The 15,230-nt window shown below is 40.2% G+C and overlaps 1 protein-coding gene across 4 annotated transcripts; it reads right to left on the reverse strand.

The window, feature by feature from the left end:
- Positions 1 to 1,712: 1,712 nt before the first annotated feature.
- On the reverse strand, positions 1,713 to 15,004 carry Isha (Insulator su(Hw) mRNA adaptor). Of its 4 annotated transcripts, XM_069055378.1 has the most exons (13): positions 14,829 to 15,004; positions 14,389 to 14,679; positions 13,822 to 13,987; positions 13,601 to 13,680; positions 11,238 to 11,449; positions 11,026 to 11,185; positions 10,762 to 10,971; positions 10,041 to 10,305; positions 9,775 to 9,983; positions 7,120 to 8,015; positions 3,522 to 4,243; positions 2,863 to 3,144; positions 1,713 to 2,814 (listed from the first exon to the last, which is right to left on the reverse strand). In XM_069055378.1, the coding sequence occupies exons 1-13, from the start codon at positions 14,856 to 14,858 to the stop codon at positions 2,705 to 2,707; spliced, it is 3,633 nt and encodes a 1,210-aa protein (XP_068911479.1). In that variant the 5' UTR covers positions 14,859 to 15,004; the 3' UTR covers positions 1,713 to 2,704. The 4 variants fall into 4 exon arrangements, with proteins under 4 accessions (XP_068911479.1, XP_068911476.1, XP_068911478.1 ...); XM_069055375.1 differs by having other exon boundaries at positions 1,713 to 3,144; XM_069055377.1 differs by having other exon boundaries at positions 1,713 to 3,144; positions 11,241 to 11,449; positions 14,829 to 15,003.
- Positions 15,005 to 15,230: the final 226 nt, after the last annotated feature.

The following is a 15,230-nucleotide window of genomic DNA, read 5'->3' on the forward strand; positions in this document are numbered from 1 at the left end:
TCTAATGGTTATAAACTTGCATGGTAATGAATTATTTGTGTCTTAATGAATCTCATTAAAGTACAGTATAGTAAATATACAGGGTGAATCAAAACGACCGCACCAACTACTTGTAATCGTATCAAGTAGAGTGAGAGGAACGTGAAAAAAATAATACAAATGTTCTCTTGATGCTCTTTTGTTTTTTTTTTATTTTTCCAAATTTTGATTTTTTTGTTGACATATACAAGCACATGATTAATTGACTAAGATTTACATATTCAAAAATTGTGTAACAAAAATGTTTGGTTTTTAAAAAATAATATGGAGCAAGAGAAAAATAATTTAATTAGTGAATGTTATTGCAATTGAATGAATACTCTGTCTAGTATAATTGGAACAAAAAACATTTTTTTTCAAGAACATTTTTGGTTAAAATTTTCTAACTTTAACATGCTGTAACTTTTAATGGAAGTTGGGGAATTTTTTTTTTTCAATTTTTTTATGTTCTCACTGTATTCTGTACAACTGCTAGTAGTTGGTGCGTTCGTTTTGAATCACCTGTATAATAAATCAATTAAAGCAATAAATCAATAGAAGTAGAAAAAACACGTTTTTATTAATGCAATTATCGAATTACTTCTATCATGCAGTAATGAGGCGTGGCGCAATTAAAATTATCTTGTAAATAAAAACCTTCAAACTAAACAAGGTTTTGTCATTACGCTCTAGTCCATAAGTGACAATGAATCCGAGAATAAAAGACGTAGCCGGTATACTTCGGTACATAAAGGCTGGTAAATCGTTTAATTACGTTATAGACAAGGTAAATAACTTGATCAACACGTTCATTATTAAATTACACCAATTTGTGTACTACTTGCATCTGAATTAATGCATCACGCACGTTTCGCGCATCACTACCTAAACTCGGTACAGGTTGCAAAGACACACTTGTCATTTGCAACAGCACTTTTATGGCGTTAGTCATTTGAAATTACTTTAAAATTATACTTATATGGAAAATATTCAACCCAAACTATGATTTTCTGGTCCCTTTGTGCCTTTATTTGGTTCAGAAATATGAAAAAAATGCTGTTGCAAATGACAAGTGTGTCTTTGCAACCTGTACCGAGCTAAGAATTTCAACTCGCAGGTGAAGTTTCTCTCCGTTGGAGATGGGAAATGTTCAGCTGAACTAAAAATCGACGATGAGCACGTCAACTCGATGGGGACCTTACACGGCGGTTTGTCCGCCACTTTGGTCGATTGCATAACGAGCTTCGCGCTCATGACTAAAATATCATGTCAACACGTGTCAGTTAATATGCACGTGAGGTAAAAAGGAGGTTTCGCATCGAACAAACGTAATGAGCGGTGGGTTTTAGTTATGTTAAAGGGGCAAGAAAGGGTGAAGATGTCCTTGTCAATGCTTCCGTCAGAAGAATCGGAAAGGCGATTGTGTTTTCGGAGGCGAAGATAACAGATAAGAAGACGGGAGATCTGCTGGTGGAAGGTTTACACACGCAGTATCTCCTGCGCGACAAGTGATGCTGATTTTGTCGAGTTCAATCAGAATTTCGTGTATTAATAGTAGTAGTGTGGGTTTTGAGATTACGTGAGAATGTTGAAATGAATGACATCATTCTTGTGGTGTTTTTGGCCGGTTCGAGAACAAAAAAATTGAGATTTTTTCGTTCGTGTTTCAGTCGTCGGGATAGGAAAATACAAAATTGACCTTAAAAATGTATTTAGACTTCATAAAATAAGATAAGGTATAAGTATGCTCTCTATTATAATAAAAAGACTTAATTAATCCCTATGTACACCAAAACTTGAATAATTTCCCTTTTGCTCGCTTCAATTCGAAACGTTCGATCAAACAATCGACAAACCAACCAGTTATACACATTTACTGCAATCATAAAATAGAGGGATACAAGAAGTTAGTCGAGGGGCGCAATAGACGGCCTTTAATTTTCGTTTCCCTTCCGGACAAATCCGGTGAACTTTTGGGGAAAACAAAAAATTTAAATTTGTCTACGGCGATGTACGAATACATCGACGCCCTCCATCTAAAGCTAGCGCCAAAACAATGGGTGTCTAAATAAAAAATTTCCGGTATAAATTAATACAAATAAGTATGTACAGTGTTACAGAGCAAGTTGTTTTGTTACTTGACAACACAAAAAGTTTGCTTGTTTTTCATTATTTTACACGATATTCGTTACCAAGTGCTAATCTACGATATAAGTATAAGAGAACTTGGACCGTACCTTGTACCAGACTTTCTGTTTGAAAGTTGGCACGGGGCTCCTCCTCTCAGCTGTTGTGAACACAGATGGACCTACCTTTCGTTGTAAGTCACCTTACACACAATATAGACACAAAGTGAACATTTTTTTTAAATCACTCAGCTCGGTTCGACTGGAGTGGACGAGAATTTAAACCAGGAAATGTAAATTAATAAAAATAATTTATTCCTCTTATTGTATAAAACATGACAAGACAAACGATCCCTGAGTGGGGTCACCTGTGTTCACTACACTATCACAGCTAAGCGTCGTCCACAAACAATACAGTCTGCATCAATTCAACTACTTTAAAGACCTAAGTCCGCAACTCAAAATTCCCTTTGGAAACTGTCATTCAATTAAAAAAAATCAATCACCTGACTGCATTACCTCCAAAGGAAACTTTCGAATCGTCGACGATTAAATCGTCGTTACTCCGCTGCCGTCGCCTCATCCGCCTTCTCTGCGGCGGCGACGACGGCTTCTTCCGGAGCAGGTGCCTCGCTCGGTGCCGGTTCTGCCTCCTGTTGTCCCTCCCCTTCTACAACGTCACGATTAAATGGTTCGTCATGCAACGGCGTATTGCCACCTTTGTTGTCGGCACCGTTCGCCTCGACAGACTGGCTCTGGTCGGCCTCTCTCGGATTATCCTCGTGAGAGTCGCCCCACCTGCTGCGCTTCTGGAAGCGGTCGCCTTCCGGGGCATTTTCGTGACCGAACTCCGGTCTGGAACGACGTCTGTCGTCGAACCGACCGCGGTGGCGCATGTGGGGAGGGTCGTCGTACATTCCGGGGGGACCCGGCGGACCGCGGTGGAAGTCCGGGTGGTCGAATCTGGGGCCGAAGCCGGGCCTGTCCTTCCATGGGGCGTCTGGAACGTCAAACGCGAAAATAAATTATCGCGGAACCGACAAAATCGCACAACTACTGGGTGATTCTCTAACTATTCTCACAAAAAATTGGGTTCAATTGTTAGTCAATCACCCTGTATATACATAATCAGTACTTTGTCTAACAATTCATCGCGATCTAGTGGCCTGGCGTTCGCTTTTGTTTCAGTTGACGTTTGACAGCTGTCAACGAAGAAACGGTGGTGCGAGTTATTTCTTTTGCAAAAAACTAACCGATCAGAGTTAAATTAATGTGACACGTTCATTTTTACTTTAAAAGAACGATTCAATTTACGTTGAAGTGACGATTAAAGTGAGGTAATGTATCGAGGAGTCTTTGATAATGTTTTCTACTTACTCGGCCTGGGTCCCCTCATCGGGGGCGGCCCCCTCGGGTGGAACTTGTGGGGTCCGGGCCCCCTCATGAGCGGCGGCCTCGGGGGCGGAAAATCTGGCCCCCCTCGCATCATAGGCCTCGGACCGAACCCGTCCCTGGGCGGATAGAAGTCCGGTCCGGGTCCGGGAAGTCCTCTCCCTCGCGGCTCGAATTTGTCCCGGAAGTCCCTCCTGCCGCGTCCGTAGCGCTCGTGGTCGTACTCGTCGCGGTGCATCCTTGGGAGCATCGGTCCGTCCATCCGGGGCTCGTCCAACCAGTCGTCGGGATGCTCCATCATGGGCGGGTAGTCGTCCATCAGCGGGGGGCCGTTCATGTCATAGTCGTCCGGTGGCCCCCGCATCGGGTACAGGTCCTCGATATCGGGGTTCATCGGGGGTCCCTTGTGCGGCGGGTACATCCGTCTCTCGAGCAGCTCAGCGTGCATCACGACCTCAGGATCGCTCATCTCCAGGTCCCGGGGCGGTCTGTCGTGGTTCGAGTAGGGGACGTCGTTCGGCATCGCCATTTGCTGGAGTCTGTCGTTGAGGGTTTTCTCGCGTTCGCGACGCTCGATTGGGTCGAGGTCACGCTCGCCCCAACGGTTGGGGCGTTCCCGGCGGTCGTCTTTGCGGTCCCGTCCTCTGCTGTCGTCACGATCGGAGTAAGGTCCCTCTCTGGTCATGCCTCTGCCCCGGTCTCTGTCCCTGCAACGAAGCACGTCGTCAGTGATTTCTTCCACCGACAATGACGGTCACTAAATTAAAAAAAAAATGTAAAACTGGTTTTTCACCTCGGATTATGTATTAGTGAGCTCAACTACGGGGTCATTATGAATGATTGTCTCATCGCAGTAGGCGTTGGTGACGTAGTTGAACGTGCCGCAAGCTTTATAACATGAGTGAAACTAGCATCGCCGATAGGTAGCGCTGCTGGCGGTAGTGTAAATTTGTCTACTAGTTTGTCTAACGTTGCGAAGCTAGCGGCACATCCCCAATTTGTGTGGGTTTTCAACGCCAACTGCGATAATCATTTATAATGACCCTGTATTATTTATTAATTTGCCATTATGAATTATTAATTAAACTCCCTTACGTGATAGCGTGATGATCAGATAGCCTACGTCACTCCCGCAGAACCGCACTACCTAACAGTGAAAGAATTTTGGAAATCGATCCGGTGATTCCAGAGTTTATCCGGAACATATCAACATACACACAAACAATTTTATACATATGCTGGGTGAAGATTTTGTACAAATTTGAAATTGAAATAAATATAATAAAGTTAAACAACTAATCCGTGATCCGTAATCTGTAGTACGTTCAGAATCGACTCTTCAACGCCAACTTTGACCGGAAATTTAAATGAACACCCCATAGAAGAAATACGAAACATATTGACGTAATGTCGTTTTGTTAACGTATTGTAAAAGTAAACATTTGTAAACTCCGTACGGTGATAGATTGTACGTTTTTAAATTCTAGTTCCAAAACATAAAGCAGTGAAAAATACTAAACTCTCCATCCCAATTGTTTCACGTTATGTAGAAAACCGTTGTATCCCTGCAGATTAATTCCCGCCACACTACTCTCTGGGTCTGTCTTCTGTCAAAAAACGTACAATCTATCAGAGTACGGAGTATACCTATAAATATCACTTGAGCGCTGATAATTAAAAAACTGGACTAAAAAACTACCGAACATGTTTTAATGGGGTTCACTATTATTATGTCCAGTTATTCATATGTAGTGAAAAAAAATCAATTTTCTGCACTTTTATTACACAAAAAACAAAATATATGTAAATACAAACAGTTAACAAACAAAAATTAAATGGTAAAGCGACTTGTGGGCCTGCATATCAGTATTGACCGTAAAAATTCTTTTACATAATTTCTACATGTCCTAAAAACTAGACAATTTACTGCGATAATGTTTTCATATGCTTTGATCTCGTAATTTAATAGTAGATTACGTTACGCGTTTAGAAAAGTGGAAGTTTACTAGACGAGTATGGCAAGTTTAAATACGGCGTCAGCGAGTATTTAAATGCTAAAGAGTCCAGTAAAATCACTTTTCTGGCGAGGAGCGTATACTATTTTTTCGCATTTTAAGAATATTAAAATTTGTTCGTAAAAAAGTTAAATATTACTCAAAATCGTACAGTAATGGTTGCTATACTGTAAAGTGACCTATTATTGTTCGATTTTGAGTACAGTAATATATGTCGTTCATTACTGTACAAAATGCGAAAAACGTAATTATTATTAAAAAAGGGGCACGGCATCCATGTTGAATTTGAAATCATTATTGTAACAACTGTAAATTTTGCAAATAAAACGATTTCATTTAAGAAATTACCCGAAAAAAACTGCAATCATTTTTTTAAATCTTTAAATATATTTGTAATGTTTTAATGTCAACGGTTGTCATCAAGCTGAGATGTGGAAGTTAAAGACGGGCGGGTTTCATTTCTAGAAAACAAACTTACAAAAATACAATTGGCAAACACTTATTCGAATTTAAACTTTGAATTTGATGTTAAAACTCATTTCAAAATTTCGTAATGAGTGTAAAAAAAAAAAGTAGGCCGTGATTTCTCTCTTTTCTAAGCGCAGGTCGTCCTCATTTTACTTGGTACGCTTTGACACTTCCTTCTAACCTCACTTTGAATTCATTAATTTCAAGTAAAATCAGTGGATTTTACTTGAAATTAATGAAGAAACCAAGGAAGTTAAATGTAACTTCCTTGTAAGAAACCCACGAAAACTCTTGTTGGTTAGTTTTAGAAAGAAAGAACGTTCGACAACAATGATTTGATAGTTGATGAAGCTACGCCATATTAACAGAAACAAAGGCATGCGCCAGGCCACTCGACCACAATATTTTTTGAACGTCCTTTATCTGCCAAGATCCGAAATTTGATTGCAATCTTTCTTGACGACATTTTTTACAATATCGCGACAATATTCTAACTAACGAGTGTTCATTAACGAATCTGTTTGGGGTCACCTGTGCATTTTTATATTGCCAAATTTAAAAAAACTCACCTCGTAGTAGACGTTCAAGAGTCGATTGTGAACGCACCACTCGTGTAAACAGCTGATCCGTGATCTGTAACCTGTATGGGGCGTTCACAATCAACTCTTCAACGCCTTCTATGAGGTAAAATTTAAAAAAACACCCGATATAATTTACAAAATTGATAAGTGACAGTTTAGCACTTTTTTATAAATCTTTTTCGCAGCCGTCCTTATCCCTTTTGTTTTGTTCGTACACTCAACGAATATTCTCTAATTGTAACGCCGCCATCTTTAAAATTATATCTCTTGGATTTTTTTTTTTGGTCTTAATCCGTTTAAAACCCTGACCCTCACGCAATTAATTCTCAGATTTTTTTCTGCGCGTGATCAGTACACAACGAGATCACCAACCGAGACAAAACACAACAGAATACCATCTTAAAACTAGACACGTCAAACATTTTACGTCATCTATGACGCACTACGCTCAGACCTTATTCGTGCACGTCACATGTACCTACTTAACCTAAGCTAGACCTTTACCTCGTTTCGACTCACCTGTTCCGATCTCTGTCCCTCTCTCTGCTGTGCGAATCCCTCCTCTCCCTGTTCCTGTCGCCCCGCTTGTCCCTTCGATCCATATCCAGTTCCGACATGTCGCTGCCCAACCCTCCCGGATTCGGTCTGTGACTGTTCTGCGAGAACTGCACCAACGACTGCAACTGTTCGCTCAAGAGCGGAGGTCTCTCCGGCTTCTCGGCATCCTCCATCTCGATGTCCATGTTGTCGTCGTGCGGCGCCGGCAGCCCGATCGGCGGCTGCGGGATCATCCCGAACGGCTGAGCCATGTTCATCAGGCTCTCGCTCAGGTTCTTTATGCTGACGTCGGACGCGTTCGCCTGGCCCTTGTCCGAATTCTGCAACGACATCTGCTGCATCAGGCCGGTGTGCCCTTGGAAGGGCGACCCCAGTCCCACCAACTGGTTGGGCATCATCGCGCTGGAGATGTTGGGCGGCGGGACGCCGATCGGCACGTTCGGCAGCATCCCCGGCGGTATGTTCATGCCCAGCAGCCGGTTGCTAAACTGGAAGGGGGAGACGAGGGGCAGCGCCATCGGAGGCGGCTGGAGCAGTCCGGTCCCGGGGACAGGCGGCGGTTGGCTCGTGTCGACCGACGGTCGGGAAGTCTCGGCGACCGCCGCCATGTAACTGGCGGAGTCAGTCGCCACCGTGGCGGTCGTTATCGAAGCGGGCTTGTTGGGGGTGACGGCGGCCACTTTGGCCTTCATCCAGGCGGGCATCGTGTCCTCGTCGATCATGCCGCCGTCTTCCAACATCTCGAGGTCTATGTCGGGTTTGAGCTTGTGCCAAGGTATGTAAGACACCCCCAGGTCTCCTTCCCAGTAGTCCTTCAAGTCTTTACCTTTCACCCCTTTGCCGGGAGCCCATGCCAGCTGGAAATTAAAATTACACCAATCAAATTTTCGCATTTAACTCTGTCACTCCTCTCGTTTATGGTGTGGGGATTACGTCGAAACGTTCATTACAAGAAAAGTGTTACATCGTGTTCGCAAAAAAAGTTTATTTCATTTCTTTCACTTATGTACACTTTTCTATTCAAAAAAAAAATTTCTTACTTATGGGTAAAAATTTTCAAACTGGAAACTGCTTAATAAGCAAAAAAAAAATTAATACCAAATTTATAATAAAGTTATCAAAATGTTTTTATATTTTTTATATTTTTACAGCAGTTCCAAAATTTTTACAAACCACTAAAAAGTAAAATTGCCTTCTTTCAAACCTATTCGAGAGTTCTAAAAAAAGCTTTACTCTGGTGGTATCCCTGTTTCAGTATTCAGTGACAAAATACCTTCTGGGGAATAACCCAAACAGCTGTTGCACACATACATATTTCGCCCTGTTTTTTGTGAATGTAACTAATGATTAGATATTTTTTCGTATGATCAAGAAATTGTGAAATCTTACCGAATCTCGAGAATAGTGTTTTAAGTTGTGATTGTTGATTCCAAATCAATTTTTTGATCGTACGAAATCGTGATAAATATATTAAATGTGACGTGCACGAATATAACAATTTAAAAAATTATTCTGCGGTGTTTCCGTTTTGTTTCATCTGGCATATTAGAGGTGTGACCGTGGTTTACAGTCAGTAAACACAAATGCGCTCTAATTAACGGTAAAGTACACCAGGTAACAATGAAAACAATAAAAAAACACTTCATTTCTTGTTTTACTTCGTAATTTTAATATTTGTTTACGTTAAGCATTAATTGTTATTATTTAATTATTTTTAAAGTGTTCAACTTCCGGCTCACACGATTCGGTTGAGATCTTTATTAGTTGAACATTAAATATTTCTAATCTAGGACATATCTTGTCAGAGAATCTTTAAACCGGGCCGATAACTTCCCACGGGTTCACTTGGGGGTGCGACCCATAAGTATTCAATAATAATCAGATCCCACATTCAAGTTGGACATCGTCGATTTCTTGCATTTCTCTTTGTAACGCTACCTTTTTTATGTGTAAAGAGTATAAAAACAAAAGAAAAACACTAAGATGAGCTCTTCACTTGTCTTTTCCGCTTTTATTAAAAATGTTTTAAGAAGTTTCAAGAGTAACATCTTTATAGGAATGTTCGTGCTTGTGGCGACGTTCTTTAATTTTTTAAGTCATGACTAAATTCATGTCAAACATTTACAACAATTGATGAGCGACTACAAATTCTGGTGGTCGTCGGATTGTGGTCGTGTTTTTTGAGAATAGTGAAATAAATATTGAACACGTCAAATATGGAAAATCGTGAAAAGCAAGAACCTCAAAGCCAAGCCCTGCGGTGTTCCGCTTGAACATATTTAAGGCAGCTCTGTCAATGAACAACTGTGACATCGAGGTAAACTTGGAAGATTTCGAAAATAATAAAAACAGAGACAATTTCGATAACTGCCGATTCCTCCAAAATAGTTTCCTTTGATGTAGAAACCTCCGGCTTTGGTAAATACGGCGACTTCTTACAAAAATACATTCTGATCTATTTCGGTAATGACCACAGTTGTTGTACTTTACTAATAAATCGGACGAAGACATGGCTACAATAAATACATTGTACAGACTGTTCGTCGTCAATCTGCACTTCGCCACTCTTCTCAAAACAAACATCTACCGACGACGAAAAATATTTAAACAACTTACCGTTATGGCCTTTCCGTGGAGCATGTGATTCTTCAATTTGGTAAGGCATCTGGCAGCATCTTGACGCCTGTGCATCACTATAAACGCACATCCCCTCGGAGGTATCAGATCTATGCTGACGATGTCTCCGAACTCTCCGAAAGTATTCGACAGATCCTCTTGGTGGACCAACTTTGACAAGTGTCCCACCCACAACGTGGTACTGCAAACTACCACAGAACATTCGATTACGCACTACTCTCGCTCGCAAATCTCCAAACACTTACCGCTCAAATTGTCCTTCTTGATGGTGGGCAACCCTCGTTTCTTCCTTTCCTTGTCCTTTTCCGACTCTTTCTCTTTGGCTCTGTTCCTCTCCCTCGATCTGGACCTGTGCCGTCTGGATTTCGACCTCGATCGCGACCTGCGCGACCGCCTGTCTCGATCGCGTCTCTCTCGAGATCGCTCGCGCGATCTGCTCCTTCTCCTTCTGCTGTACCGGTCGTCGGCAGGCGTGGGACTTCGCGAATCACCGTGGTCCAGAGTGATCACCTGAACGACAAAAATTCAATTTCTGTCACTTATTTGTCATTTATTTATCCGAAAATCAAATGCTTTTTTTCCTGCAATCTCGCACCAACAAAATACGCAACAGTGTGTCGTTTAATTGGAGTTGTCGAAGGTAGTGTTTTCAAAATTGGAAAAAAACTGACCTCCAAGCTTTCAAAAATAAAATTGAAAACAAGCAGTCTGAGGACGATTTTAAATTTCGAAATTATCTCCACACCTTCCAGTCTGTTTGTGGCGGTGATTGTACCACTCTCGACTCCCGTTGGTCGAGACGGTGTGACTGACACGCCTTCCACGCCCAGCGCGCCCGCTATTTGCTTGAGGGTGGGGCTTGAGAAGGCGTATCGTTATGTACACACGGAATCAACATCTACAGAGTGATCGCGCGAAAACTGACAAGCGCCCCCTACAACTACATTTATTAGGCAACAAACTTACCTCTACGTCGGCGCCGTTGTCAGCTTCGCCACCGACAAACTGCACATCGTTGTCCATATTTGGCGGCTGGCCAATTTCGTACGGCTGTTGCGGCTTATATCCCGGAGGCGGCTGCGTGAGGTCGGCCGCCGGGGGCAGATAATACGAGCTGCCCAACAGCGACGAGTTGTTCCCCGGTTTGAATTCGCATTCGGCGGCGAACGGAAGATTCTAAACCGCACCGAATCAACAAACGAATCAACCACAAAACGCAGACTTCCTTACCGGCACCGTCTGCGCCAAGTGCTTGTCGAACTCCTCCTCTTGTTGCTTCATTTCTTGCAGTTTTCTCAGCTTGTCGATGTCCAGTTCGCCGGTCTGGCCGGCAGTCATCGTCTGTTGAATGGTCTGGAGTTGGCGCAGCACTTCAGGATTTGTCAGCAGACTAAAGTGCAAAGTTCAGATGTAAAAATCGAATACAATGCTGTGGGAAGCACTACCTGGAGACGGAATCGTTGGGACCGGAACCGGGTCCGGGCCCCGCCTTGGGCGAGGAGTGTGCTTCGTCGTCTTCGTCGCCGTAATCGAAATCCAAGAGTTTTCTGTCGAAGTGGACTTGGCTTTCGGATTTTGAGGACGAGTCGCCGGTTCGCGTCAACAATCTTTGCAACTGTTGCAGCTGGACGAGGACATTTGGGTCGGCCATGTTCTGGAAAAAATACAAAAATGTAATTGTTGTTCCAACACTACAATTAACTATTTCTTAGATTTAAATTAAATATTGTCACCGTTCGTAAAAACAATCTTAATTCTAGATACGTAACATTCCGCACAATAATTAGTTGGGCTTGTAGTACTCAAAATCACATTCCCAACTTCCACAGATTCATACAACTTCAGTCTACGGTAACGAATTATCCAGATTTTTTTAAATTTCGTCAGTCTCTTATTGTTCTTTTCCAAATTTGGAAATGACCGATTGTTTATCTCTTGTGGTAAAAAGAAACCTTATTTTTTGGCTATGACGTAACAGTCTTTCGTTAATTTTATATTGTAATTCAAAGATCAAAATGAACTAAAATCACTAAATTGGCTATACGACTTTAACTTTTAACAAAAAATTTTATTGTTAGATTTTTTTCATTTCCTCCAACTCTTAACAGAATAAATAACAAATAATTTGACAGCTGAATGTGACATATTTTTCATTAAATAATATTTTAGAATCAATCAGTGAAAATTCCATCTATTGCAATGAACAATTTGTCAAAAACTTGGATTTTTTGCATCCAATACTAAATAAAAAGTGACTCAATATTTTTTTTAAAACAAGCAATAAATCCTGAAATTCACAACTTAATAAATATTTTTATAAAAAGTTAATAAAACCACATTTAACTTGTGGTATTTATAAAAATATATATATATCTTTTTACAGCTTTACGTTTAAATTTGAAATTTAACAATTTACTGATAAAAATTAATTAAAAAAAAACAGTCGTACAGACTAATTGCAAATTTAAATTAGATGTAATAATTGTTTCTTTTTTTTTAATTACAATTCATGTCTTGCAAAAAGTACGTATGGCAAGAATAAACCATAATTAAAAGGAATTTTCCTAAATTGATTGAAAATATCCGTAATAAATAAATCTGGGGCCTTGTTGCCTTGTCCTCTATTTTATGAAAAACTTTTAAACGCTTCAAGGATTAAAAATCTTGAATTATTTGTCAAATATCTCACTTATTTTTGGATTTTTTCTGTTTGAATTAATGTTTAGAAAACTACAGTAAAAATCACAGAAAATGTCGAAACTCGTAGAAGTAAATAGTTATAACGTACTAATTATTGTCAAAAGCAAAAAAAATTGGCATTTAGTACAGTTTCCAATAATGAGAGCATCCTAATTTTTATCTAACACATTTTAAAAAAATGGACGCTTTTTATCCTGGTTTGACATCGTTCTAAATTATTTGGCATTCATACTAACTTGATAAGATTTCTTTTAATAGATATTACATCATCACCTCCAACAAAGATAGACAACTGCATATCAACATCAAAAACATTACTCAGTATTTCCAAATAAATTTAAAAACGTCAACCGCAGTTACTTCCATTCTAAAAAATTAGAAATTCTTCAAATATTAATGTTTTACTTTTCCTACATAAAAATTTCTAGTTTCTTAATTTCTTTTTCGAACGTCACAACTATTTATCTTCCGAAATTTGCAATTTTCTGTATTACATATCTACAATATTTTTTACAAATTCACCAAACCTCCGGGTTTGCAGTCGGTAACATTTAACAGTGAAAGACACCTTTTACGAGTCAAACCAAAATGCTGCCAATTTTGCAACAAAATTTTTTTACTTTTTTTCAGGCCACCAAACTAATCACGTTTTTGTTGCAAAAATGGTTACATCTCAATTAAACATTTTTGCAAATTAATTCAACTCTTAGTCGTAATCTTCCACTATTGCAATTATCCCAGATAATTTCCTTTTTACTGCCACATAGCCAATTCAGTATTGAAAATGACAAAAACACATTCCAACGTAATATACAGTCCCAAACTGTCATTTCTGTATTCCTGTGGTTTGTTATGAATTTCTTAACGCTTTATTTGACATAAAATTATCGAAACGAGTTTCCCCAGACCCTGACAGAAGCTAAACGTCGTCTTCTCTTTTTACTACAAATTGTATTTCACAGGGGCCGTGATGATCTCTCCATATCACATTTAAAACGTTACAATAAATTATCAGTCACATCTTTTCTTTCTCGATTTACGGCTAGCCTATCCATGTAACTCTTTGTTACAATTTTCACCGACAAAAACTGAACCGATTTAGTACCAAGTTAGCTCCTCCAAGATGAGCACCATCAACGCCTTGTTGTGAACCCTTGGTGGGCGTCTTTTGAAGAGCGGGGGAACCTAATACGAACAGCTTATTTAGACAAATACCAGAGCTATACAACGTGCCAAAATACACCGTTTGTTCACCACACAATAAAAATTCTGGCACGCTGTATATTTTTAATTTAATACGACATAGACAGAAATCAAATTACCAACCTTTGACGACACCCGGATTCGTGTTCATCCCGTTCGACTGCAGAGGGGTGCCCAATTCCTTGTGAATGGGGTTGTTGGGGTCGGCCAAGTCGAAAAGTGGCTGAATTACGTCAGGTGCGAACACCTGGTTTTTTTGCCACAGATTTAAAACTCGGATGATTTTGCTCTGAAAAGCAACGCTCGTCTTAATCCATCGCAAAAATTAAAAATCGGTGAAAAATTAAAACTCTCATGACAATGCTGGTTAATTGTGTAGAGTAAGGCCGGCCTGAGATATGACATTTGGTGGGGGTGTGCGTAGACGGAAAACAGTCGGACGAGTCCACCTTTCATAAAATAGGGGTGTTCAACAGATTAAAAATCAGATGATTGTTACTGTGACCACTGTTCTCTGCTTTGACCAGTTTTGCCACGCCACTGGAATATTTTGTCGGCGCAGATTTCCCCCACCAAATGTCATATCTCAGGCCGGTCTTACTCTACAAGGGAGATAAATGAATAGGAAAAAAAATCAAATGAAAGAAACACAAAATAAAAGTGTGAATAAAATAATTTGGGGTGTCTTACTTTGTCCTCGCCGGGGCACACGAACAAATTGATGAACGTCTGCCTCATGTTTTTGGCAAATCTGGGGGCGAACACGTCCTTGTCTGCACCAAACTGATGTCTCGACTGACGCACTATCGAATCAATGACATAGAGTCCGGGCACTTTATACTCTGGCTTACACTTTAAAATAAACTTTTCTACACTTTGCACTACATGTTTGTAGAACTTGATGGCTTTAATAGCTCCTCTTGTTATTGCAGTCATCTTGGCTTTTGATATGGGAGGCTTCACCTCATACAGAGAGGAAAGCTAAAAAATTATAAAAACAATTAGGAAAATCTTCCGCACATCTATTTTGCAAAATTTGTCGTATTTTGTAATAATTTGACGAACAAATCAGGGATTGTTTAAACATTTATAGCATCGTCGCGACAAACGCAAAAAGCTTCGATCATTACCTCCGCGTTAAAAGACTTAACGGCGTCCATGGTGAGGCTATTTTAGTCACTGTTTTGTAAGTTTTTCCACCAAAATATCCATTTTATTCACTGTTTTATCAATAAATACACAACAAACTATCATAAGCGATACGCCATTTTGATACTGTCGCCGATTGTCGTTCGTTTCCGGCAGATTCGCTCACTTCCGGATGCTTTCGTCAGCACGAACAGAAATTGATATTCCTTGTGAGCATGCGCACCAAGCGCCGAACACCCGCCAAATTTGAATTAAAACATTTTTTCACCTTTTGCACCATCCATAATATCGTTTTAGATTTATTTCTGGGGCTCCTCAAACAGTTTTAAACCTAATTATAGAATTTAATTACGAATTTATATCTTCCACACGAATACAGCGTA

The sequence above is a fragment of the Tenebrio molitor genome, chromosome 8 (assembly GCF_963966145.1).
Source record: "Tenebrio molitor chromosome 8, icTenMoli1.1, whole genome shotgun sequence".
Classification (NCBI taxonomy): Eukaryota; Metazoa; Arthropoda; class Insecta; order Coleoptera; family Tenebrionidae; genus Tenebrio; species Tenebrio molitor.